The sequence below is a fragment of the Otolemur garnettii genome, unplaced genomic scaffold (assembly GCF_000181295.1).
Source record: "Otolemur garnettii isolate 467f Iridium unplaced genomic scaffold, OtoGar3 scaffold00030, whole genome shotgun sequence".
NCBI lineage: Eukaryota > Metazoa > Chordata > Mammalia > Primates > Galagidae > Otolemur > Otolemur garnettii.
In genome coordinates, this window is record NW_003852425.1 from 9,082,538 (window position 1) to 9,096,697 (window position 14,160).

General features: G+C 39.4%; 1 protein-coding gene across 1 annotated transcript in view; it reads left to right on the forward strand.

Moving 5' to 3' along the window:
- The window catches only part of TMEM232 (transmembrane protein 232), a 183,969-nt gene extending 171,779 nt beyond the window's left edge, over positions 1-12,190 (forward strand). The window contains exons 12-13 of the mRNA XM_023512700.1: positions 7,892-7,985; positions 11,835-12,190. Coding sequence (XP_023368468.1) covers positions 7,892-7,985; positions 11,835-12,065 — 325 coding nt within the window. The 3' untranslated portion in view covers positions 12,066-12,190. The remainder of the gene's footprint in view (positions 1-7,891; positions 7,986-11,834) is intronic.
- The last annotated feature ends 1,970 nt before the right edge of the window (positions 12,191-14,160 follow it).

Consider the following 14,160-nt stretch of genomic DNA (forward strand, 5'->3'; position numbering starts at 1 on the left):
AACAGAGCAAAATCTAAGCCCAGATGTTGATACTACGTATCAGTATGGTCAAGGTACAGAAATCTTGGGTTAGAATCATGTAATTTTTGGCAAGTACCATTAACAGAAGTGACATAACACATTTGTGATAAAACAGTTTAAGAACTGTTGTGTCTCCTCCACATGTTTTTCCTCTGGTCCAAATTACCTTAAAAGCCACATGGTGAGATGGTGGCATTGCAAGAGGAGAAGAGGTCTGATATTTCTGTATTTCTGGGTCATCAGAGAAAGAACTCCTAATGAATTGCTGAGACTGAGCTGAGCAAAAAGAAACCATTTGTTTTATTAATTGAGATTTCTGCATTTTTCTACTGAGAAAATTAGCAATAAATACCTTAAATAATACACTTCAGAGAAGCTAAGCAGACAAAACCACACATGGTTTCACACCTGCCTTCGCACACTGAGGGACAATAATGTCCACTCTATAAGTATAATTAGCTCGTGGCATTCAAGTGAATTTCTTCATAATGTTTGGAAAATACATAACAAGCTTTCACATAAAATTTCATTTGAATCTATTTTGTTTTTCAAATTGAGTAGTGAGAGTTCAGATAACAAATGATACCTGGATATAAGTCTGCCCGTAATCTATCAAACATGAGGTTAGAATCAAGACAATTTTCAAATACACTTGGTTTCAAATTACTTGCCTTCTCTTCAGTATGTCTCCAGAAGTTTCTTATGAATGTGTGCCCCCAGATGAAAGGAAGAGATGAAGGGCATGGAACCTAGCGGGGAAGCAGGAAGCAGTGGTCCTGATGGAGAAGGGAGATGAGTATTCCCAGCGTTACAGTGTCGTAACAGGTCCAGTGAGTGATCAGTTCTAGATGGTGTAAGAAGATGCTTAAATGCCACATGGTAAAACCAGAAATTATCACTTGTTCTCCACCCACCTGTATCTAACATCTGCTCACACAAGTCCTATGTGCCACTAGTCTCCCTGACTTTATACTAACTCCTATTCACCCCTCTGTATTTCTTTCAGAGGGATCCCTGGACCATACCTCTGCCTGGGGGCATGTTGCATGTTCTCTAACTTTGTGAAACCATCTGCATAACATCCTTTCACTCTGTCTGTGGACATGTCTTTGACATCAGCCACATCACAGTTCTGTTGTGATAACCACACAGATGAGTGTCTGTAATGGGCCTGATGAAGAGAGCCCAGACCCTAATGAAAGGTGGATTTAGGGAATTGTATAACAGACAGACCGCAGTAGATAACTGCAGTGCTAGAGTGTCAGCGCATCATCCTTGGATAAGGACTATCAAATTTTGTGTCTGGCAATGCAGGAAGAATTGTTTAAATGGAATACATCCACTGAACATTCTGAATCAGTGAATTGAAAAGAAATTAAAGTTGAATACTCCTAGACTGACATCGAGTTCCTTAGCTTCTGTAGGCTCTACTCCTATGAAACATTCCAGCGGGAACTGTATATGGAAACCCAGATCAATAGACTGGCTGGCAGGAAAAAGTGAGACAAACTATAGAAGCTGATGTCTGAGACAGAAGGCCCTGGGGTGGGATCACTGGCAATGGCCGGAGTCCAAGGACCCCAAAGCTTCCCCTTGACCGGCATTTCTCCATGCCAGGCAGAAATGGGATCATTACCCAGGCTATAGATGTTGGAGGGGTGAGAGTGGAACAATATTTTAATTCTCATTCAGCAGACTGTATCTGCAGAATGTTTTAAAATATAGGCACTACAAAGGAAGGTCATTTAAATGCCCAGTTACAAGATACTTGTAATACGAGAGCAGGTAATGATAAAAATAGTAGTCAATTGAAAACACATTCTTTCTTTACCAACCTACCTTTAAAAAGTAGCTAAGGAAACTGCTTTAGTGTTAGTTTCTTATTTTAACTTGGTATACTTTTCTTATAAGTATTTGTGCTTTAAATCTTGTCCTTTGCCAGCAGCTATAATCCTGAGGCTCTGTAATTTGAACAAGCTAATTGGAGTTGAAGATAATAAAAATAATATTCAAAATATAGTCAGGAATGATTTATTACTTGCACCAATCTGTCTTCCCAAATGGAAAATCAAAATTACATAATTGAGATATAAATCTCTTGTTCACATACCCAGAAAATCTTCCACTTTTTAACCTCCTGCCTAAAGACGCATGAAAGATTAAATCTGCCCACGTCCTGGGTGTGCAAGTTATGGTTAAATGTGTCTCTAAGGATTTGAAAACTGTCAGTGTCTAGAATGATCCCTGATTCCTAAGAATCCTGAAATGAAATGGAATTGGGAAAAATGCCACTAAAGAATTTACAGACAGTATTACTTAAGATCTAGTTTTGTTAAGGATAAGCTAACTCTTCTGAACTTATTGGCAAGGGAGGGACTGGTCACCTGCACAAGGACTTTCAAAGCCTTGGGATAGTTCTTCAGTTTACCTTGGAGAGAAGGAGGACTTCATTTTCCTTTCAAATAATTATTGCTCCACTAATGCTAAGACAGGGACCATCTGGATATCAACGCTTTAGGGCTCAAAAAACAAAGAATGGAAATTTCTAGATGTTGGAGGCACTTTGTGCAATCTGAGTACATCATTGATTGTCCCTCTTTAGTGTAATGCTGCAAAGCTGACAGAAAGGGAAACATTGGAGTAACATGTCCTTAGAGAAAGTTAAAAGGAAGCCGAATTTAATCAGAAACTACATGAACCCTGATCTCTTGATTAAAGGGAATTTTTCTTATTCTATTAGAGTGATTGAAGTAGTTTTTTTCTATTATCATCCTGATTAACTTCTGAAGTTTTAAGGAATTGTCCACTGTACCATTGCATAGCCCAGTACAGGTTTATAATACTGTTCTCTTCTAAAAGGAATCGGGGGTCTGTGGACAGTGTCCATATCTCACACCTGCTGCCTTCAGCAAATAAAGCTTTCATCAAAAGAAACTGCAGTAGGAAGAAGGATGAAAAGAAAGTTGACTAAGTTGAGAGGGTTCTGGTAGCCAAATAGTAAAAATATAAGTTTCCAAAAGAAAAAAAAAATGTGTACACAATTAGTTGGAGCAAGTTAAATTTGAAATCAGCGAGTGGTCATTGATTCATAATGAATTTTAAAAAGGAGAATAACAGGTACTATCGAAAATCCGTATCAACTGATGCGTCTATGGTACACACTTCTCTCGAAAAGTAGAATTAAGGGCAGGTCATTCAGTCGTCCAACAAAGACATTAATTGGTACAATATTTTCCCCTCAGTGGATAATTTCAATGGCTAGTGTAGTGTGCTTGAGATAAAAGCAATATTTTATTGGCTGAGTTTGTGCCTCAACACCGACTCTTAAGTCAGTGTGTGGGATGAAGCAATGAAGCCACCTGAACCCTGTGGGTGTCACCTGCACCTGGGTTATGTCTCCTGCCTTAGAGGAGCCACACCTGGATGTCTTCAGGAGTGTTTTATAGAGTTAAAAAGTCAGCATAGTTCTGCTCAAGAAACTGTTATTCCCTCTTATATTTGTAAATAACTCTGTGCTTTCTCATCCTTTATATAATAAGCAAACTGAGTATGTCCCACGTTTGTCTTTCGTCAACCTCATCATCATCCTGTTGGGACAACCATGCATAAACCACCCAGGAAGATCTCTCTCACCCACTGACGCACTACATTGAATTAGTCCAGCTACCCACCTTCGTACGCCAAAGAACCCTATTTTATCATTTTATGGCAATTTTCTGACTTCAAATCCTTAGGGGGCAGCATCCAGGGCTTTCCTTTTTATTTTTTATTCCAGCTACTTATAATAATATCTTTTTTGCAATAAATGCTTGAATAAATGAATGAAGTCAGGAGTCTCTTCTTCCCTTCACTGTACTCTAAGTTCCAGCTATCTCAGTTTACATACCTTCCCAGACGAATTCTCTATGTTCTTGCTTTGAGAGTCTTTGTTGTCTGTAGTGGACTGAATTGTGTTCTCCCCCAAATATGCCCAGGTCTTAAACTATCATAACTGTGGAAGTGACCTTACTTGGTGAAAAAGGATTTGTAGGTATAATTAAGGTAAAAGTCTCAAGATGAGATTATCCTAAATGAGAGTGTGTCAAAGAATTGCACTAGACAAATGTAACAGGTAAAGAAGATTGTATTCACAACTATTGCAGTAGAGGAGAAAGGTTGTTCTTCCTGAAATAAGGCAGGAGGATTATTTTCTTAAATTTCAGATTGATATAAGAGTACAAATGATAAAGTTACCTTGTCTGCATTTGTTAGGTAAGGTCCAAGTTGTAGCTGAGCCCTTCACCCAGGAGGTGTGCCATGTACCCCTACATTGGTGCCCATTAGATGATAGCACCCCAAACCTCCTCCCCTCTCTCCCCACCCCCTCCCCTCCCCCTTCCCCTTACTTGAATGAGGTTGTGTTTTTCCCTTGTAATTGTTCATCTACTGGCTTCATGTGAGTATTGGGTACTTTGGATACTTGCTCTTCCACTCTTGTGATACTTGGGAAGATGTTCTTGAAATCCATCCAGGTAAACACAAAAGATGTGCAGTGGGAGGATTTTAAGTGCTGGGTGAGCTAGTTGGAAAGGTAGGAGAGAGGGCACTGGAAAGTAGGTCGCCAAAGTGATCAGGTATGTGATATGCTTGCTAAATGGTCACTTACCTAACATAGGCCCCCAGATCGCCCACGGAGATTGGGCCACAGGTGACTACCTTCTCTGTTGACTACATTTCAAAGAGGTGGCACCAGGTTTTTTGAGAAAGACATTCACGGGTTATAAAACTGACATGAAATAAGGAGAAGCTTTACCTTTCCTAGGAGCAGAGAGAGAATTTACAATTGAAAGTTTTCTAAAGTGGATGCTCTGAGAAAAGGAGGTCAGGGGCCCATGGCCAGGAAGTCACCTGGCTGAAATTGCATCAGACTGAAGGGATTGTTCAGGTAATCTTGGTGATGTGGGCGGTAAACTCAGTGAAAGGATTCTTATACCCTCAGAAAAAGTATCCTTATAAGAGACAGAAAAGGAGAAGTCACCCAGAGACACAGAGGGAAAGGCAGAGATGGGAGTGGTGTGTCCACAAGCCAAGGAGTAACAAACATTGACAGCAACCACTGGACGCTAAAAGACGTGAGGAATGGATTCTCCCCGAGAGCTTCTAGAGGAACCAGGACTGCCAGCACCTTGATTTGATACTCTGTTAAAGCAGCCCAGGAAATCAACACGCCACCATTCTGGAAAAGCCTCTCGCCATTTCCATTTAACTTAAAACATACAATTCTAGACCTCATTTAGTGCTCAAAGCTGGCTTGTCCTCCCTCCTTTTCTTGTAATTGATAGTACCAGCCAGAAGCCACGGCTTTCTCCTCTGAATTTGGAGGGGATGATAAGGATATCACACCTGAAACTTACTTAGTGTTTTATTCATGTCTGATCTCTTTTTAATCCTTGTGAAAACATAACAAGGCACATTCTATTATTTTTCTATATTAAGAATTAAGAAACTGAAGAGCAGAGGGATTAAATAGCAGTAAATGGCGTTAAGACGTGCCTGGGCACCGCACCCATGCGCTCTAACATTTTGCTGTTTGTTTTCCACTAATATTTCACTGACTGTTTACCACTCTCCTGTTTCACGTTGTCTTGTATTATAGTTACCTGTGCATTTTATTGTCCAGTACAAACCATTCAACTAAGGGAACTAGAAATCACAGCTATGCAAGGAGATCCATTTTTTTTTCCCATTATAAAGGTCTTTGGACAATATGTCACTTGGAATTTTTAAAATTTAAACACATTATTTAAGAAAAAATTTAGGCAACTTGCTTGAATACTTAGGACCTTTCTATGATGTTGAGATGATGCCTTATCTTTTCACAGCATTTGCCACAATTCTTTGAATATCAAAAGTGCCTGCATTTCACTGAATGAATGTAGTCAACTGAAGCATCACCTTCTGCATGTCCCAGCTTCCTAGGGTCACATTTTTCTCTAACAGGTTGACTGGAGGCCCATGCAGTGAGATCTTAGGGCTCTTCTGCTCACGACACTTTTGGGTATGGTGTTACTGCTTTGGGAGAGGCTCCCTGTCCCCGGTTGCCCGGCACTTGCATTGTCCTTCATCAGGCCGCTTCTTTCGACTGCTCTGCAACTTGTCTCCTGAGGTGGCCATCCATCCACCACCATGTGGGGTGCTACTATACTGACATGAAAGTGTCTTGTGGTGGAATCTTATTAATGGCTTGGAAAATAAAGAGGACAGAAGCACATCATAGTTTACTTCGTTCAGTCATTCCACAAACATTCACCGAGCGTCAGTGGCACGGTGCTGGGTGCTGAGAAGACAATGATAAGAAATCAGATGAAAGTCTCCATGATCGCGTAGCTCCTACTCTGGTCAGGAAAACACAAAGCTCACACAGGCACGCCACAAATGTGCAATTACAACTGAGGTAAGCGTAATGAAGGCAACGTCCATGGAGGATTGCGGGCTGCGGCAGTGGCCTGGAACTGAGAGCTGAAAGACGAGCCTGCAGTAACCATCCCTGCAGCAGGGGGAGAGGAGGAGAAAAGGAAGAAAGGGCAGCCTGTGTGAACAGCAACGGCGGGATGGAACAACACACAGCCAGCAACTGCGAAAACGCCTGTGCCAGGGATACACAGAAACCCAGGAGAAGTAAGGAGAGAAATCAATCTGGAGGAACCACACAAAGAACCACTTTAAGAAATGCACAGTCTCGTTCGGGCTTCCTTAACAAATGCAGTCCTGATCCTACTAAAGTTACTGGGAAAATATTGAACAGTTCGATAGGGGATGTTGACAGGATCTGCTTTGAATTTTGAAAAAAATATCTAGCTACTTTATAGAGACAAGAGTAAAGTAGGTAAGGAATGGTGGGTGCAGACATGCGAAACATGAGGCTTTCATTCAGGGGAGAGGTGGTAATGGTTCGGCCTTGGGAAAAGATGCTGCGGACAGAGATGAAAGTCAAGAAAATTTGTCAGTATCCTTCTGCACAGAATAGAGCAACAGGACCTGACGGAATGAGGGGAGTAAAGGGTGTCAAGAACACAGAGATGGCATAGGCAGCAACTTGAAAAAATTCATGTTAGGCCTTCCAGATTTAAAAATGAATCAGACTTTTTTTGATATGGACATTTCTCACTGTCTGTCTCTCCTTGGGGTCTTCCCTAAGACTTTCTTCTCTGTACCCACTTTCTCCCTTCCAAACCATCCTCCACCACCATCTCCTCACCTTGCATATTCCTGGACTCACACACTTTCTTAATAATAACTTTGATAGTACAACTAACGTGTGGATAATTTAACACTAAGTGTCCCTTAGTTTGAGGCCCAGCTTTGCACTGCCAACAATTTCTTGGAGCTATTGCTAAACCATCTACCAGGATTCTGCCTTAGTAACACGGAGAACTTGGGGAAGTATTGAAATCATGTTTTGTTTTGGTTTTTTTAGCATGTCTTACTTAGATCAAAATCTTGGGCTTCCACCAGAGCTGTGTGGGGGATGGGCACTTTCATCTCTCCCCGGCACAGCCCACATCACATTTCCCGAGCACTTCGTATCCTACTGTCCTGTTTGCTACAGACTTCCTGTAGGACTGACCTCTCCTAACACTAGATTGGCTTTCTGCTCTTTTCTGATTTTCATGCAATGTCATAACCTGCTCTCAAAAATGTCAGTTTTGGTAATCCAAGATGGCTTACAGAAACAAAAGGCTAACTTAGGGTAGACTGCACGGAGTAAGTACTTTATGTTACCAATGTAGAATCAAAACGCTGAATGAATTATGACTTACAAATCTTTCTATTTCCAGGGAGGAGAAATAGCTGTGCCTAATGCTGGATCTGTTCTTATTCTCCTTTAAAGGGACCATGATTCTGTAGTAGACTTCCCCCTGTTTCCATATCCGGATTTCTTCACCAAAGCAGATAAAGAGCTGGCAGAAGTCGTTGACCATCACGTAAGATTGATTTTTTTTTTAAGCTTGCAGCAAAAATTGTGTTAGTTAGAGGCACTGTGAATTATTTAATGTGGTTCTGAAACTGAAGCATTAATGTGTGGAATTTAAAAGTAGAGCCATGACTGGTCATTGCCAAACTGAATTATCCCTCATTACGCTATCTGTTTACCTCAGCACTTTCACTGGGTTACACAAAATTTGGCCTTCTGTCATTTGTGAAATACTGGCCCAATCGTGCATCCTGAATGAGTGCTGATTTCTTGTGACGAGAGTCTGATATTGAACACTGAACACTGGTTTCTTCTGCAGTGTAGTTCTAATAATGGAACAAAAAATCTTTTGGCTCAATTTTCAGTGACTATTCTTTACCCTTGACAGATCAGAAAGGTCGTTAATCACTTTGTTCTTACTGTGAGTTAAACAAGCAGTGGCAATAGAAGGCTGTTCACATAAGACACTTCAATCCATTGTGCTATACTTAGTCGATAATTTCTTACCAAATGCACATCCTTTTACGTCTATTTCTCCTCAGAAGTAGACTTGGAGTAGGAGAGAAAGTTCTTATTTTCTACTTTTTTCTTTGAATACAATATGGACGATACATTTAAAGTGTATTTAAATTAATTTTGCCACTAGTAGTTCAGTATTATCTATCAGATTGTGATTATATTACCATGATTACTTTTTTCCACATTCCACTTAATTAGTAATTTTTTGATTAAAAATAAAGAACTATTTCATTTATTTATCACTTTAAATATTTATTTAGCACATAGCTAATCTTGAGCCCACTCTTGCAATAGGTATTAATATTGCAGTTTAGATCCTGACTGCTGCCTTGGAATCATAAAGAAGTGAGAGCTGTAATGTTGTTCCATTATTCACTAAAAAGTTCTTGTTAAGCCAACATATATACAAGGCTATCTCAAACAATTCTACTGGTTTGGAAATTTCGACATTTATATTTTCCCCGTCACATCGACTAAATCATCTAGAACAAATTATATGAGATAGTAACTTTCTAACATTTTATATACATAGACTTATATAAGCACACTCACATATACACAAATGCATACATTTACCCATATATGTAGATATATACATACATGCACATATATATGTGGAAATATGTACATACACATGTGTATATTTACATATCCAGGTAATCCATACTACTTTGGATGGATAACCATGCTAGGAGTTATTCCTCCCATTCCTCATCTGTTTGTTTTATATCCATATTACTTTGGGCTGCCTAGAGCTAGTTAAGGAGATGGAGGGCAGTATTTTGAGTGACAGAATAAGTTAGGAAATAGCTTCTAACATCATCATCATTTCCTTTTTCTAAGGGTACAAGCATTTCCAAAGTAATCACTGCCATGGGGCTGCTTATATTGTAGCTAAAGAGGGATAAAGGGAACCTCTTTTGAAAATGTACTTGAGAACCTATCCAAATTATTTGATATATTAATAGCCCACTAATATAGTTAGTAACTCTTAGTATTGATTTGGGAAGGCTTATTGAAATGTCTGTCTGAATATTATATTTTTAAGTAATTCATATACATATCATTTCCTTTCAGAGAGGTATAGCTATATGGCTTTGTACTTACTCTTCATACTTTACAAAATTCTCTTGTATTAATTTAATTCTCACAATTACCCTGTAAAACATTTACCCATAAGAGAAATCAATTAGTTGTTTACAGTATAGTTACTCACTCAACGTTTCAAAGTCAGTAAATGGATTGTCTATGCCCCAAGCCGCATCTTTGGAATCCACATCCATTATCCTTTAACCTTCTCATACGTGCTTAAATTCTTGGTTTATAGTCCCTAACCAGCATGGGAGTAGGAGGGTGGATCTGTAATATTGACAAAAAACAAAAACACATCCCCATGGCTGCAAGTATAATTTTCAAAGGACTTTTGTTGACCAGCTATAATATGCAAGAAGTAGGGAAGTCACCTCACTACTTGGCTGATGCAAAGTTGCCCTGTACCTTGCTGGTATCTCCACAGTGTGACGACTGCATCACTGAGTGAATGGACTGAATAAAGGGGTGAATGGTGCTTCCCTTTCCCATCAACTTCAAATGTCTGTAGCATCTACGTCCCACCTACCTACCATGGCAGTGGAAATATCAGGTGAAAGTCAAGACAATATAACAATTTCCCCAAATTGAACTTGTTATGGTCAAGAAAAAGTTTACTGTGTTCCTGGCTTAATGAAGAGGAGAACTTGGATATTACAGTGAATTCTCGTCATACCAAATTCTGAGGGGAGAAAAAAGGGGAAGAGCTGCCCCAGCACAGTAGTTATATGATGCCTCCTCAGCTGCTTTCAAGTGCATTGATGCTTTCAGACACACTGTTGGGAAACCACAGAATTCATTTTTACCAACGGTTCTTAAGAATTAATCCTCTGTTGCTCTTTCACAATGTAAAGAACAAAGTCATTAGACATATTGAAATTTCTCATATTAAGCAGATTAGAGCACGTTCTTTACAGATAGCGTCATAATCATACCAACAGCTATTTCTATCCTATAACACAAAATTAGTCGTTTTGTTAAAGAATTAGATTACTTAGGTTATTGTACCAGACAAATGCATCACAGCTGAGTGTCATAGAACTTGCAGACTAAACTAATGCATGAATTTCAGCCTGTGTCTGGGGGTTCTGGATATTTTCTATATATATCCCACAAAAATGGTTTTTGAGAAACTAAATAGATGGGTAATAATGATGTGTAGCTACAGTTTCATGATGAGTGCAGTTAACTTTTGTATTTCTTATGTCATAAAAACTTAACTGTGGATAAGATAAGTAGATATGACTTATCATACTTTAGTTTTTAGTATTTACTCTAATAGGAATATGTTAATATTTCACAAATGTTATTGTGTTCAGCAAAGCTGCATGACACAGTGTGGACCCTGAGGTTTACCTCTGCTCATTATTCACAGAGCCCAAATAACGAACACTATTCAGATTGGTAGCACCAGGATCTAGAGTAATCCATAAACTGATAGATGCGCGTCTTGGTCTGAGTATTTGTGAAAAGCATGAGCTGAAGGTGACCCAAAAAAGCAGCAGTCGCAGCGTCCTCAGAAGTTTGTAACAGTTCACGCTGGGAGTCATTCCTTCCGAGCCTCACCCGGCCGGGACGTGTTTGCCGTGTCTCTCATCAGCTGGGTTAGGAGGAGAAAAAAGTCCTTCGGGGCGCTGGCTTGATTTACTGTCATGACTTCCAGCACTACTGCGCACTCCTCAGACTCTTCCCGTCACACGTTCGGCCCCATGGTGAGCTGACATGGCCATTCACACGGACCTCTGTGAAGCCTTCGTGCTGGTCTGCTGCCTAGTAAATTTGTCTGACCGATAATTTCATTTTCAACTTCACATGGAATAGTATCCCAGTTTTCATCTGTTTTCATCTTTCCCTTTAATTTGTATCGTTTGCCTTTTTCTTTTGCTGTAGCTTTGTTTTTCTTTTTATGACTCGTGCTGTCGTATAAATACCAATAATGGTGAAGAGAGTCAAGTCCTTTAGGATAGAGAGATACAAAGTCTATTATCTCTTCAAGGATTCGTTATCTTTAAAAGCTATTAAAAGGCAATTCTGTTTTGTGGGACCTAGACACATTCTAATAGGGGTCACGTATATTTTTTCCAGTGTAATAGAGCATAAAATTCCTGAGGAATGTCTGTGAAAAAAAACCTAAGAGGATAATTAAATATAAGACTCTGCATCTGAGAAGTTACATTGATATATGTGTATATGTATGTAAATATTCCATGCATGGAAATTCAAATTAAATGACGTTTTATTTCCCTAACAGTGGGAAGAAGAACTAAAGAACCGACAGAGACAAGACGCGATATGTGAGGCCCAGGAACGGAAAGATAAAGAGTTAGAGGAGAAAATGCACTTCCGAGAAATTATGAGGAAAAGACAAGAGCTGCTCCATAAGCAGACCAAGCCCTACGAGCTTCCCACCACGACCGAAGTCACCGTGGTAGAAAGGGAAAACGACAGCCCCAAATTGAGATCTTCGTGCAGAAATTTATAGCACAAAAGACACTAAGACAGCTACGTGGTAGGAAAAACTTATTTATAATTAACTTGTGGCTTTTTTTTTGTTTGTTTAGAAAAGAGTTGTTATTCTGGTGTCAGCTGTTTGCTGGCCATGTCCTAAATGCAGGGTCAACTCTTGATCACACTCAAGTGAAGAGTTTTCACCAGTTAGAAGTTCCCATGGCAACAGCGACAGCTTTTCTCCCTTGCTTATCTCATTATTGCACAGGACGCTTGGTTAATGGATTCTCACAGTATTGGTGTTTATTGGATGGTTCAAAGGAAATAAATGAATAGCAACTTAATTAACGAGTACTGTGTAAGAATTATTTCTGGAAAACAGAATGAACAAAGGCTGATGCTCTTATAATCACGATTATTCAAATTAAAAAGTTACGAGACATCTCTTGGTTTGCATGTTAGAGAAAATTTGGTTTAAACCCTGTGCCAGAGAGTTGAATTTGATAAATTATGGTGTATAAGCAAATCTAGAGAAGCCAGTTACCTTAGATTGGCGACTGGCGTGATCTTTAACAGATGCCAGCGGAGAGTCCTGAGTGACAGCAGTTTTATTTCTCCCTATGAGTTTATGAGAACGGATTTGGATGATCCTAAAGGATCCAGTAGCAACTATTGAAAGGGTTCACAGAGTCGCTTGATAAGTGGCACTTCACTTTATCTGAAGCTCTCCTTCTGTGGGTGAGAGTAATGGTGTGATATTTCCTTTCTGAAAAATATAAACTATATCGACTTTCATGCATGTGGCCTGGTGGTTCTCAAGTGACTGCACAGGTCAGGAAGGTAATGTAAGTCAGCGAACGGGCCCATCTACAGAATGCACCCACCACTCACCACATTCTGAAATGTAAGCCCGGCATTACTTAAGATAAGTCAATCTTTCAACAAGAAACCTTCAAAAGGGATTACTTTAAAAACTAAAAATCTCAAACTTTCAAAATGTCGGCAATTATTTTTTTAAAATTCCAGGTTAAATGTGACACATGGGCCACAAGTTGGGGACCTGCATTATGTGAATTTAAGGCATCATTATTTGTTTAAGATAATAATATACATTAGGAAAACATTGGAGTAGGGTGCTTGTTTTGTTTCCCTAGGTAACTAATCAAAACTCATATTTCTCTTACCAAACCTTTTGTCTCATCCTTATGTTCTCACACAGAGAGTATGCAAGTTCTGGGAAATAATATTTCCCAGTTCATCTTTCCAAATTCCTTTATCCATCTTTTTTCATATGTAGAAAAGAAAATTATCTTTCAGAAGACAAACCAGTCTCTTTCCTCTGAATCCCATCCCTTCCAAATCTTGTCCCCTCCCCTGTTCACTGCCTCCTTCCACATCTCTCCCCATTACTCACCAAACTGTTCTCTCGTTATGGCCACCCGCGACCTGAGTCTTACCAAACCCTGCCTATCCTTGTAAATCATAATCTTTCTATTGCTTCCTAGGGAGATGTGACCACTGGGTTTTAAGGTATAGGGAAGGGATTCTACTTCTTAGAATTTCAACAAATCCTGCCGTTTCAGATTCGCGGGCACTCAAGTGGGTGAAGGCTCCAAAATGATGTACAAAATGGTCATCACAAAGTTTTACAAAATATCTCTAAAATATTCTTTATGCGTTGCCCACCTCTGTAAAATGTAATGAATATTTTGTAAATAAAAGTACAATTAGCTACGATTCCCTATTTTTCCAGTGTGTGGTGGCTTCATGGGAAACTTTTAGGACACCCTGGAGAAAGAAGCCTGGTGCCTCCGATTTCTGAAACTTCCTGCATTCCGAGGCCTGGTCTCTTCTGCCTGAAGGCTGCCCTACTGCAGACTTCATCTTATTTTATTTGTTATGTTCACATAGCTTTTTCACCCTCTATTACATAACTTACACACTTTTCTAAATATTTCTTAATATTTACCATTTTCTTGAATGAAGAATCTTATGGACTCATGCCTTAAAAAAAAACAAAACTTTTTGCTGTCATATTAATGATGATTTGGAAGGAAAGGAAAGAAAGAATCTGTATATAGATATACTAAATGGAGAAAGAGAAGGGGGAGAGAGAGAGTTAAATTACC